We start from the raw sequence: 13,268 nt of genomic DNA on the forward strand, positions 1-13,268 counted from the left end.
TTCTTTTCCTTTTGCTCTGTTGATTTCTTCATTTCTCATCCAGCTTTGTCTTAAACTCCAATCCTTTGAGCAGTGTCTGAGGAAATGATATTGACTGCTTCCTTTCATTTTTATTTTTCAAAGGAACTGTAGTCTGTTGCACTTTGTTTCTAATCTTTCAAGGGCTAGTCTTCTATTTTGCTGCAGAGAGATTCACTGTTTGCTCCCACTACATTATGTTCCCAGTTTTCCGAAAAAAATTCAATATTGTATTTTTCACATCAAATGGGTTATATTTGTACATTTAGCCTCAAGTCAATCCACTCTGCTCTTAGTAGTTAAATATTAGTTGGAACTGTAAACGTGTAATTAACTAGCTTTCTAACTAAAGTACTTATTACCTGGACACTTACTTGGTAGTATTTTTAATCAAAATTGGTAAAGTGCTTTAAAGTTAGGTTAGGTAAGGCTGAAGTAAAAATGTTAATAACTTATAGACCCTGTCATGAATTTCTGCATACATATTTTCAGTGATGATCCAGCAGTCATTTAATCTATTTGGCTTCCATTGCATCTAGTTCATTTATCCTCTGTGTAGCTTGAGAATGCTGTGATAGATGGATTTGTCACTCAGGAGACATCTGGTGAGTTTTAAGCTCACTGGAAGTATAACAAATTGATCTGAAAGTTGGTGCAGGAGTTTTTCTGCTATTCTCCAGTCTTGAAGTTCAGAGGTGCAATTCTCCTCTGCACTTTTTTTTCTTTTTTTACTTTTGTGACTTTACATTAATTTTCAGATAGTAACTTACAGATCTTTGTTGGAAGTATTTTGGCATATAATACCTACAGTCAATATCTTGTTCCCTTTCAAGCTCCACTGTGTAGATGGCTTCTCTCACTGTTGACTTCCCTTTGATATGCAGCCTGGGAGTGTTAGCTAGCTTGTACTTCATATGGAGCATCACTTCTGTGTCGTATGTGTGTTTGCATTACACAGAGTTTTAAATGTGTTTGGTAACCTCCTCCTGATCTTACAAAACTGCCCATCAGTGAATATTTCTGGTAGTAATGAAAAGTGGAGAGTGCTTACTATGACAGCTTAAGTGACAATTTATTTAGAAATAATTATTGTTGATAACCTATAACAGCATACTCACTGAAGAAGGGAGTGAGTTTCTTCATAGTTCTTCACAATGGGTAATATAAAACATTATTGTATCTGGTATTACTTTTAAAAAAAAAAGGAAGGCTTGCTCTTAGAAGTCTGGTTCCTTCATCTACTTGGTTTTTAGTTAATGTGCTCTTTTGGTAACCTTTTTATCATTTCATGGGACTGTGTAAAGCAGTTCAGGAAAAGCAGGTTAATAGAAGAATATAGACTCTAAACTGTTCTAAAAGATGCGTGTTTTCGTCCCAGTGGAGACTGACACTCCAGCCTACTTACTGTAGCTAGAATGTATTGATTTTCTTCTCCCCCATTCTAGCTGCACCACTGAATTAGGTATTGTGAAGCATCTTTCCCTGTGAAGAGAGGAAAAACTGTCATGAACTTTTTCACCCTAACAGTACAGCATTTCAAACTAAACTCAATTGAATGGAAAAGTCTGTAAGGACTCGTAAAAACCTTGTAACTTAGCTCCCCACTCTCATTTCTCCCCCTCCAACAGTTGTTCCAGCAATCTTGAGAAAGTATGATAGATGATTGTAAGAAATTGATTTAAAATATTTTTTCATTAAAAACAACAGCAATAATAATAATAATCTTTGAAAATGATGCATTCCTGTGGCATCATCTCCTAAGGTTAGCAAAGTGGTCTTGTTCAGGTTTTCAGCAAGATGTTCAGTTACTGTTATAATTGGCTGATGAGTAGGTTTGGACCTAACTAGAATGCCAGTGTTCGATTTCACAGTGTCCTCTGCGAAGATGTGTCACCATTTACCCTGGCTTTAGTGACAATTTTCTAAAAAGGAAACTCGTGGGAAATCATTATGCTGTTTATATGTCTCCCTTGTTGGAGAGCATTATCCTGTGATATTTTAGCACTGTTTTCCACTGCATGATGGCATCTAGCTAAGGTTAAGGCAGAACAAGTCCCTTTGCAATTTTGTGACTCTATTTTACTTGCTGAAGGAGAAAAGATAACCGACAATTAAGTATTTCAGATGTCACTGAAAGAACATGTGCAACTAATCAATTACATCCTTAGGGAACATGATTTTATGAAACTGATAAGGTAGAAAAATTGGGATTTTTGTGATTTGTGTTACATAAAAATAATTGCACTCTTTTGATGAAAAAGACATTTCTGCTGATGTAAACATCAGGCTTTCCCTTGTGTGTATTTTTTTTCCTGAAGCATGGAGTAGTTCATTAAAGTGTGACAGTAACAGATAAACACCCTTTACGATTTTCCAAGAAAATATGGCGCTTATACTCTTAGTTCAGCAGAAATCAATGAGTTTGAAAAATGTATTTCTGGAGTCACTTCCCAAATCACTTGCCAGAGGTTGTGTTAGGTGTTTTAGTTGGGGGGGGTGGGGTGGGGTGGGGTGTTTCTTTATCTTAGGAAGGAAATACACATGCTGGTTTTTTTCTTAAAATCATCTGTTTAACACTCTGGGCCCCATATTTGAAACTCATTGCTATGATCTTGGTGGAATTTGGATGCGTTAGAAATTCACATTACTAACAAACTAATTGCGAGTTTTTATTTCTTTGAAAACGTATATCTTTAAGTTTCTGATTGCAGAGCAAACAAGGTAGTAGTTGTGTTTAGAAGCCAATGTCATATATTCACTTGAATAAAGGCTACAGTTGAGTACGTTACATCACAAATTATAGGTAGTGGTATAGAGACTTTACCTATTGTTTCCTTTTCTGCTCAGCTATTATTTAAAGATCATCAAGTTTGCAAAATATGTGTTTCATAGAAGTTTTCCATCAGAAGTAAAAAATCTGTTGTGTTACGGGTTGTTCCAGGTAAATTAAGCCAATTATGAAAACATTTATTTCTGATTTAAGAGTATTTTTTGGGGACAACTTTAATAGGAAGTTGAGAATGCTTACATTTTTCTCTGGACTTCCACTTTGGGCCACCACCAGAGGTAGGGAATGCAGCTAGAGAGACACACCTAATCCAGTGTGGCTGCGTTTTTTTGGTTTCTTGGGGTTGTTTGGTTTGTTTTTTTTGTTGTTCCCAGGTTTTTTTCTCTTTTCCTTTCGTTTCTACTATGTATATTAAACAGCTGTATTATGTGGTGGCCCTTTTTTGTATTGAAGCCAATGAAGTCAAGCCAGAAGGTAAGTTGCCCCCTTATTAGTATAATTAACTTGTACCTTCATTTATTTTTTAATTCCTTAAAATGCAAGTGACATTACATTACATTTGTTCAATGCAGTCATACCTCCCTTCATAAAATTCTGGAAACAAGAAAGTTCACAATCAACAGAGGCAGCATCCAAAATACAGTACAGTGCAAAATTGCCTTTGCATCTCTGAAAATTCTACATTTTCAAGTTTATTGATCACCAAAGCAGAGTTATTGACAGTTAACAAACTGTATGGATTAACACACTAAAACAGATGCAATTTGCTCCTATCTTTTTGTGAAATATATTTGGTCAGGACAGGGTTAGCAGGGCTTGGGTTGACTTGATGCATGTCATGAAAAAAAATAAAATAAATGGAATGAGATATTAATCTGGAGTGAGTAGAAGTAGAAACAAATAGGTTTGTAAGAGGTGTCGGGAGCTTTCCTTTTATACAGTGATGTATTTGTCTCTTCTTCCCTGACAATCACTGTTCTATTCAACAGCCTCAGCAGGCAGCTCAACTTTTAGAAAAAGCTTCAGGAGGTGCAAATAAGAGGTTGCATGTAGGCACTGGATGCCCTTAAACATCTTTATACAACTTTTTGCAGTTCTTCATTGCATATAATTAGTAAGATAGTTTTATTTGAGCAAATCATACGCATTGTTATGCAATTCTCACACCCTCTGAATATGCATCCACATCCATCCCTCCTTCTCTGCACAACCTGAATGCAGAACAGGATAAATTTTGCAGCAGCAGAGTGCTGATTTTGCAGAATGCAAATGAAGTGGCATTTTTTAATGCAGCATCTTCATATAGAGGTGAACTGAAAGGCTTAACACTTGCCAACATTTCAGACCTCCCTGTTTGTTACATCCATTAAAATCTAGAACAGAAAAGTTCAAAAGCTGCATTTTTCCCTGTTCTTTTCTGAAACTTGTTAGTAATGACCTCAGCTGTTGAAGAAATGTAGACTCTCAATTCAGATTTGCAAATGTAACAGAAAAAGGAACTAGTCCTCAAATATCTTTTGTTTTCAAATGTGTTTCTCTCTTTTAAATCTATGCACATTTTATGTAATTTTTACACTATCTAGGTTAGTGTAATAACCAAACCATTTGCTATAAAACCAGCTATAAAATCTAGATGACCTCTAGATGTCTCTTCCAACCTAATTTTTTTTGTGATCCTGTTATCCTCTGTATACCATTGCATGTCCTTAGTTATACTGTAATGTAAAAGAATACATACGCAGGAGTAAGGTACCTCTTGAACATAAGCAGAGTAATGTTTCTTCCCATCACCGTTCTTGTTTCTTCTCTAGGTTTGTTTCTTCTAACATAGGGTGTGAAAATGAACAGAGTGAACGTGGATAGCTTTGCTTGTACATGTTGTTTTATTTATAAATCTAGTGAAGTTTCTTCCATGCATACGTTCACTCCAGATCAGGCCTTTAAGAAGGAAAGCTCTTTAAGGAAGAGCTTGTGGCTTTAATGAAAGCATGTGAATTACATGTGTTATCACAATGTATGGCAGTACAAACAGTAAATAGATAGGGGCTTAATCTTTTAGGTGAGACGCTGGTTGAATTTATGAACTGTTTTGTTTGCCTCTTGAAAATTAAAGATCAACGATTATTTTTGGTCTGCGTCTATGAAACTGTCAGAGATTGATTGTTCCCTTTAAAAGTCATTCTTTCATGACGAACATGCACCTAAGCATCTCATTTATTTGCTACATATTTTTAAGTGTACTTGTAATTATTTTACTGAAAATTGTAAATCATCTCATCAATGGAAAAACAAAGGAGGATTCAGTCTGGCCATTATGTCATTGCTGTGGAAGAATGTGGCAGGTCTAGCCTGCAGCTCTTTGGTCAGAGCTTTTTCATAAGGAGGCACAGTGCAGATACAAGGAGTACATTGTAAGATGATTTGTCAAGCCAAGCAAAGAGTTTCCCTTGTTAGCATTTACCAAGGCCTGCATTAATAAAATTGCACAAAGTGGAGACTTCCTTTCTCCACTGATGTGCCACACAGGAGTCTTCTGTGAGGTGAACGTGAAAGCACTGAGCTGTAGCTGCTTTATTTTATGTTTTAAATGAACAGAATTTTATTCACAAAGGAGTGTACCAATAACTTAGTTCTAGAATCAGACATCTCTGGTTGCGAGGCATATAGTTTGGCACCAGTGATGGCAGGTGAAAAAGAATGTATTTATATGTGATTCATTAAGAACTGTGGTTTTCCTATTGCAATTAAGTACTCCAAAATAGGTATAAAAAAATGGAGAAGAATTGAAAAGTGTTGCAAGTGGGAAATGTTTTGGTAGCTTGAATAAAAGTGTGCAATATCTATAATACTAAAAAATCTTTGGTTTCTATTGTGCCTTTTTCTTTCTTTACAGACAGTCATTTTAGAAAATGAAGAGCTCCCTAAAATATTTCTTGATTTCCTGAACGTTCGCCATGTACCTACCTTGCCAAAAGCAGAAAGCTGTGGGTAAGCTCTCATTTACTAAAAAATACATGTAGGCCAAAAGGCCCATATCCACTCGGTGCTGATGCAATTCCATTGACTTAAAATGGTCTTCCTGCCAACTCTAACACTGTAAAATAAATGGGCATTAGGTTCATGTTGAGTACTTTTATATACCCACAGAACGTGGTAAAATAAATCCAGCATGTTCAAAGACAGAAGTGATGTTTAATGTAATATTCTTGGAAAGCAAAGGAGAGTTTAGATGAGAAAAATACGATTTTCTCATAGATCTTGAAGTATCTACGGAAATGTAAGATATTCATAAACACTCATTAAAGTTGCACAGAAAACCTTTGCGTGTGTTTTATGGTCATAGTATCTGCACAAAATAGAAGTTCATTCTGTGATCATATTATGTGCGTTTGAAAATGGGGTCTTTCACCTTTCTGATGACACTGACCCCAATGGCCCCATTGCCTTTCCCCTGGGAAGGGTTCTTGATCAGGTGGCAGAAGGGACTCCTAGTATGATGAGTGTAATGACTACAGAAATACCCAAAACAGTGTAACTGAAAGTTCTGTTACCATCTGCAGCTCTAAGCTTTGTAAAGCAAATAATTTCTTTTGCTCTGCCACCTGACATAGTTGATAGTCCAGCAGCATTACCAGAACTTGCTCATCAGAAAGCACCGTGGCCCTTTTCCACTTTGGGGGAGGCTGTGTGGATCTGCAGTGGAGAGAAGGCATGTTGAAAGAAGTGGAGATGATTTTGGGGCCCTCTTGCACTTGGAGGAGTCTATGGACCAGGGTGGTCTCCACAGTGATTCAGAAGCTAGCAGTTTTAGTTTTCACTTGTAGTTAATTACATCACCCAATACTGTCAGTGGGACTGTACCCCAATGCTTCTAGATATGCTTATCAATCTGTTACAGTAAAATGGATGCTGTCATTTCCAAGTAGCGGTTGTAAAATGGTACTATGTCCCACATTCATTTCATCACACTGCACTATGCAGCTACTGACCAGAAAAAACTATTCCCTTTGATGGTTCTTAAAGGATTTTGTTGTTTGGGTTTTTTTTATTGTAGAGTTAATTTTGTTGTAACCAAAGTTTCCTCTCACTTCACTTGCAGCTCTTTTGATGAAACAGAATCTGAAGAATCAAGGTGAGCTTGATTCCTCCTCTTTCTAGGACATTAGATTAATAAACTACTTAAATTTATTGGCATTTACTGTATCTGTTCCTTGCAGCTGAAAAAATAGCAGTAGTTTAGCATTAAAATTAGATGGGTTTGTTAAATATTATGGCTAGTTTCATCAGCTGTGCTAGATGCATCCATTTGTAGTGTGAATTGAGCATCCTTATGCTTGTATTGAGAAATTGCTTACAAAATCCTAATAGAATACTGCTAACTCTGAGATATTTCTGGGAACGTTTTTTACCCATTGAAGTGTATTTTTTGTAGCAAGAAGATTTAGCAGAGCAGAGTCAGGAGATCTCAAAGCTGGCTGCAAGTCGCCCCTCCTGGATGCAGCCACTTCACCTCCAACTTCACGTTGACAGTTTCACTGTGTGGCTGAGGAGCTGTGAGCTTTGCTCCCAGTAGATAGAGCCTGCCCTTTTTTGGCAGCACCGTGCGCAGAAACACACCAGCATGGCTCCTGCGTGGCTTGACCACCTCACTTTATCAAAGCTAGTTTGTAGAATATTGTGGTTGCTGTCCCTCGATACTGACATCCCTGTTCTTGACCTTTCCAGCAAACTGTCCCACCAGCCTGTGCTGCTGTTCCTAAGGGATCCGTATGTCTTGCCTAAAGCCAACGGTAATCAAACCTGTCATCTGCTAACAGCACTTTACTGATCTGACCCTGCACAGCATAAACTACATTATTATTAATACCAGCCTAGTCAAATGACACTGGTCCAAAATCTAATAACCTACCAATAAAATGATAGTTGTTGTGTAAGAAACCATTAAAACACTAAGTGGGGTGGATGATTTATAAAATGGTGGAATTTTCTCCCTCAATTGTTCTTTCACACAAACCTACTGAGAATTCAGATCAAAAGAGGAAGAACATGGCTTTGCTTTTCTTGTTGTTGACCCTTTGGGCTGTTTTGCCTGAAGGATTTGAACTTACAGGCCTAGTCCTTTGTAAGTGCTTTTTTGCTAAACACCAGTCAATCTGCTGTGAGCATGTTTGTATTTCTATTTGGATTATTACTATTTCTTACTGTTTATAACCTCTAGAGCTCTTGGGAGGGGGGGGGGGGAAACACAGAATGTATACTTCAAGTATAATTGATGTGTTTCACAGGACATTTATGTTAGCCTTCATCTCTTAATACATAGTTCAAGAGTGTTTGAAATAGCTTGTTATAAACCCTTTTTTTTTTTAATAAAAATTTCTTTGCATTATTAATTCAGAGAACTTATCCTCTGTCTTAAATTAAATGTGTGCAGGAAAAAACAATACCATTTTTAGTAGTGTGTTCCTCCTGGTTTTGTCATTTTACTTGTTTGAACTGTTACTTCTAGTAAATTTTGTATTAAAATTGTAATATGCTTTCAGGGGAAAATTTTCTCTCAGAGCTGCAAATGAAGATACTTTTACTTAATGTGGCATTTTGTTTGATTTTACAAAAGCTGTGTTGAAATCAAGAGTCAAGTTCTTGAGGTGCCTTGAAAATCATTAAATTTTTAAGAGTAAATTTAGGAAAGAAGACTTGTTTGCTTGTAGTTTCTTAGCCAATGAAGTGTACTTCCTTGAGATTTTCTCAAGATGTATATAAATAACTGAAGGGAGGGTGTAAAGAAGACAAAGCCAGGCTTTTTTTAGTGGTGCCCAGTGGCAGGACAAGAATATCAGGAACAAACACTTTGTCCCTGTTAGGGTAACCAAGCCCTGGTGCAGGTTGCCCAGAATGGTGGTGGAGTCTCCATCCTTGGAGGTATGCAGAAGCCATCTGGACGTGGTCCTGGGCAACTGGCTGTGGGTGTCCCTGCTTGAGCAGCGGCTTGGGCCAGATGACCACCAGTCTGTTCCAGTGCAACCATTCTGTGATTCTGTTGTTTTCTTCAAGCTGTTTTTCAAAACCATAGAGACTAGGCTGATGTATTTTGAGAGGGTTAAATAGTCTTTCTTGCAGGCAATGTTCACTATAGCTAGTAGCATGGCTTAACAGTATTGATGCTATGGAGTCTTACTGAACTTAAAGTTGTAGTTCCAGAGTGAAACAGTGAGTGCAGAGGTCCTGTGTGACCAAAATCCACATTAGAAGACACACTACATGGTCGTTTAGTTTTTACTTTGACTTAGCACTAGTCTGGTCACATGGACAGAATGCCCATTTCAGGCTGGAGTGCAAATCACAAAATTGACGAACAGAAGCAGAGTAAGGGGAGATGGTCGCTTTACAAGGTCACTCCAGACCCAAGTGACAACAATAACACAGAAGTACCCCAGAGTTACCGCTGTCCAAAAGTTGGTCCAGATGCCACCTATACTAATATTTAGAGTGAGCCACATGACAAGTCTTAATCTTACTGTTTAATGCTCCTCTTAATTGCAAACTTGGATTCCTCCAGGGCAGAGTCTAAATTATGAACATCATTTAATTCCATACCATTCCTGAGAGAGAAAATGGATTTCATATAGACTTATCCTGAAAAATGAAGACAGTACTTCATGTTTCCAGCCCACATGTAAGGTTTTGCTGTAAGACGTCTCTTCAGGATTTGGCAGTTCTGTGATGGTATTTATCTTCCTTCCCTAATGTGTACTCCAAGTAAGGCTAAGCTTCCTTTTTTTGAAATCATTAGGAACTTTACAATAAATTTTGTAACTACTCTTTTAAGTAGTGCTTTATTTGGATTAAGATAAAAGCCTCTTCTAACGCATGACATGTTTAAATATTAAGTAGGCCTCATTAATGACATCTGAAACAAAGGACTTTTCAGGCTTTTGCCAAGGGATGTTTTGGCCATGACACACAATATTTAGAATTTCATATGGCAGGTGAATATTCTTTGTATTTGAAGACCCTAAAACATCAAATTCATTTGCAAGTTATTTTTTAACTTAATGAATTAAAACACAAATTAGATTGTGAGTTGTAGTTTAGAAAAGATGAAAAACAAATCATAAGTCTAGAGGCTCTGGTAGTTGACTCAAGTCTAGTTAGAAAGAAACAAAGTTTTTCAGAACTACCACTGCCTTTAATTCTTCTTCTTTGTTTTTAGCTTCCAGCACAGAGAAAATATAGATGAGCTTTCTAAAATTTTTCTCTCAGATCAGTTCTTACTTTGATGATAGACTTGGATTCCTCTGTAAAAAGCAGCCAAGGTTGTTCAAACTATGACCAAAAGTGAGTGTCCATTAGCAAATAACTACCATTGTATGTACTCTTGGAAGAAGGTGAACTTTGACAGTTGTTTGGATCAGAAGTGGAGTTAGTCTGTCCTGGATACAGGAATGCCTGCGTTAACCTCTTCCCATAAAATAGGAAGTTGTCTTCCCATAGAATAGGAACTTGTGTATTTTGGGGGTTTTAATGAAATAGATAGTTCTTTCTGAAACATAATACTCAAAAGAACTTTTTTTTTTCCCTCACTGCACTGTTACTTGTCTTTATAAAATACAGTCTTGCCATTATTCTAATGACTGGACTTTAAGCATTGCTGAGTTGCAAGACAACTTTCCAAAAATGAGATTCACTGTTAAAAACCTCATTGATTTTCAGACTCTCTTTTTCATGATGTATCTAACACAGTCTTGAGTGCATGAGCACATCACTTTTTGTGTAAGGTGGACGCTTCTTTTTGAGGGGGTGAAAAAAAAAATTACATACTATTATTTTGAAGAAAAATGAAGGAAAAATCTAAAATGCTGCGAATTGAGAATGGTACCTCAAAAGTGAAAAAATGGAATCTCAGACTTACTTGTTTGAAAATTGTTCTAATGATTCTTTAAGCCATGTAAGTATCACAGATCTGCAAGACTGTGCTTCGGTGTATTTATACATTTAACTTAAATTAATATGCTTGTGGTTTTGGGGGTTTTTTTAAGCAACAAAGCCTCACAGTAAATCTAATGCTGTAAAGTTGTATCATCTTTTTAATCAATACTCATTTTCCTATATATACTGTATGTTATAGAAGAACCAGTAAAAATTGGTTTCTGGAACTGCAGCATTTAATTCAGAAGGAAAGCATCAGATTGCCCTTACAAGTGTATTTTTAATAACATTAATGACAACAGCATAGGGTATTCTACCAGGGTGATTTGGGATAGCTGAGCTTGCAGGACTTGAGGAATCATTATTGGACTCAAAATATTAACAAGTAATTTATAATCATGACTTACTATGAGAAGCTGGGGAGAATTATGCATGTATTGTTTATGGGGGAAGTTGCAGTTCATTAAAATAGCTTAAAATATCTGTTTGCAACATCTTTCATACAGTGGAATCACCTTATTAATACCTATGAGATAACACCTTTACACTAATAAGGCTTTTTTTTTCCATACTGATTCCAAATCTACTTTTTGCTCAATATTTTTACCTCCAAAATGGTTTTAGCAAAACCATTAGGGGCAAAACCTAATTCCCACCCACATTAGGCAATCTAATTTATCAAATACCTAATGATTTTTATAAAAGTTGCATCTCCCCTTTTTGAATGTCCTGTAGGCTGACGGGTGAAGGAAAGATTCTGTACAGAATACAGAGGAAAGTTCTGTATCAGAAAATAGTCTGTTCTTCTAGGCAAATCCATTTCCTACTGTACTAGCAATTTTAACATCGTAAGATGTGGTCAGAAATTCTTACTCTTAATGCCCAGTGTTTAAAGTAAACCTTTCATTAAAAACGCAGGACTTGGTGCATTTGAAAAATAATTTCACTTCAGTAATGTACATGCTGCCATTCCTCTGTGCAGATCTATTACTGTGTTCTATCAGGTAATTCTTTCATGCTAAATTTAACACGAAAGTGAACTGCCAGTTTCCTCTACACCTGTGGTAAGAACATAGTGGGATTTTTTCTTTCCAATATTATAGGATGACTTTTTGTAACACGTGACACATTTTATGTTGATTTGACAGCCTGAAATTTTCCTGCCTCAAATAATCATCTCTGATCGTACAGGCATCCTCAAGTCTTCTCAGTCTAAACACTGCTGTAAACCACACTGGAAAAACAGCTTTGAAGTATTCCCAGTAGCAATCTTGGAATTTCTTCAAGTATATTGAGATTTTGTTAGAAATTGAATTGCCAGTGCAATCCATCTTCCTTGTGAGAAAAGATTCAGATAAAGAGCTGGAGCCTAGCAGCATTAAGTATTAGAACATCCCTTTAAATCAATAAGCTACAAATCTGGCAGCGCATTCATGCAATGCGCAGTGCTACACTGAAGTGGCTTTAGTGCTGAAACAGCATTACTAATAACACATCCCCAACACGGATAAACAGATGAGTGATGCAGTAACCCAAATTATGCGAGGCCTTGCCTAGTTAAGTTTCACAAAAACATTTATATTGTACTGACATAAGATAAGAAAGCAAGGTTTTTCTTTTTTTCTTTTTCAGATGACTTTCCAAATGTAGTTATAGAAGGCATTCTACATGGAATATTTTATCCTCATTTACTGCCCAGGTAGAAGTGATGCGTGGCTAGAAGAAGCTGAAGCAAGTTTCTGAGTCATTTTTAATGGAATTAACAGGATGAAATTCTGTGATGTGAAAATTATGCTCAGAAGCAAGAGGCACAACCTCAGTTTAAGTTCAAGCATTATATATTTTTAAATAAAATCAATGTCACTACAATTGCTGCTTTTAAAAAGACAATATGGAAACAACAGTATTGAAGTTCTTTATACCTTCTATATATTGACATATTTAACACTAAGAGCTCAAAGTCATACACTGAATTACACTAACCTCTGAAAAGAACTGAAAGCTTTACTAATTATTTCTATAATTTCGATCATAAATTACACTAAACCTTTTTGCACCAGGATTTTTCCCAGCACATTACCCATTGCTGGCACTGTATGAATGACAAGTGCTGGCACTGAAGACAGTGTGTGAGAAATTGCCAAAAAAAAAAAAAAAAAAAGGCAAGAAGAAATTGAAAGCAACTTACAAGTATTTTTTTTATTTTTCTTAAATTATTTTTAATCTTCTCCTTAATACCAAGTTGGAAAAGAGCCTATGCAGGTGTATGGAGAGTTTCGATTGGCAAACATGCTTCCACATTCTGAACTACATAGCTCTCTCTCAGGAAGTTTTCTAGATTTCAGTTGAAATGATTTTATCTACCAGGATGTTTTTACATGGCATTTATGCATCTCCATTCAGTTATGACGTCTAATCTGTGTGTATGTTTACTCTTCGTGTCAACTTGCAGACTGTATTCCATCTTAACATTTTGTAAGCCGCAGAGCATACAACTCTGTGGTAAGCTAAAGCAAGAACATGATTAAGTAGTAAA

General features: G+C 36.4%; 1 protein-coding gene across 1 annotated transcript in view; it reads left to right on the top strand.

Annotated features, from left to right (window-relative positions):
* SNX24 (sorting nexin 24) overlaps positions 1 to 12,435 on the top strand; it is a gene marked incomplete at its 5' end in the record, with an annotated part of 36,767 nt that extends 24,332 nt beyond the window's left edge. Inside the window, 4 exons of the mRNA XM_009698476.1 lie at positions 5,700 to 5,794; positions 6,906 to 6,938; positions 7,532 to 7,596; positions 12,365 to 12,435. Of these exons, the coding sequence (XP_009696778.1) occupies positions 5,700 to 5,794; positions 6,906 to 6,938; positions 7,532 to 7,596; positions 12,365 to 12,435 (264 nt within the window). The remainder of the gene's footprint in view (positions 1 to 5,699; positions 5,795 to 6,905; positions 6,939 to 7,531; positions 7,597 to 12,364) is intronic.
* Between the last annotated feature and the right edge of the window lie 833 nt (positions 12,436 to 13,268).

Source organism: Cariama cristata, unplaced genomic scaffold, assembly GCF_000690535.1.
Source record: "Cariama cristata isolate BGI_N322 unplaced genomic scaffold, ASM69053v1 scaffold974, whole genome shotgun sequence".
In the NCBI taxonomy this organism is placed as follows: domain Eukaryota; kingdom Metazoa; phylum Chordata; class Aves; order Cariamiformes; family Cariamidae; genus Cariama; species Cariama cristata.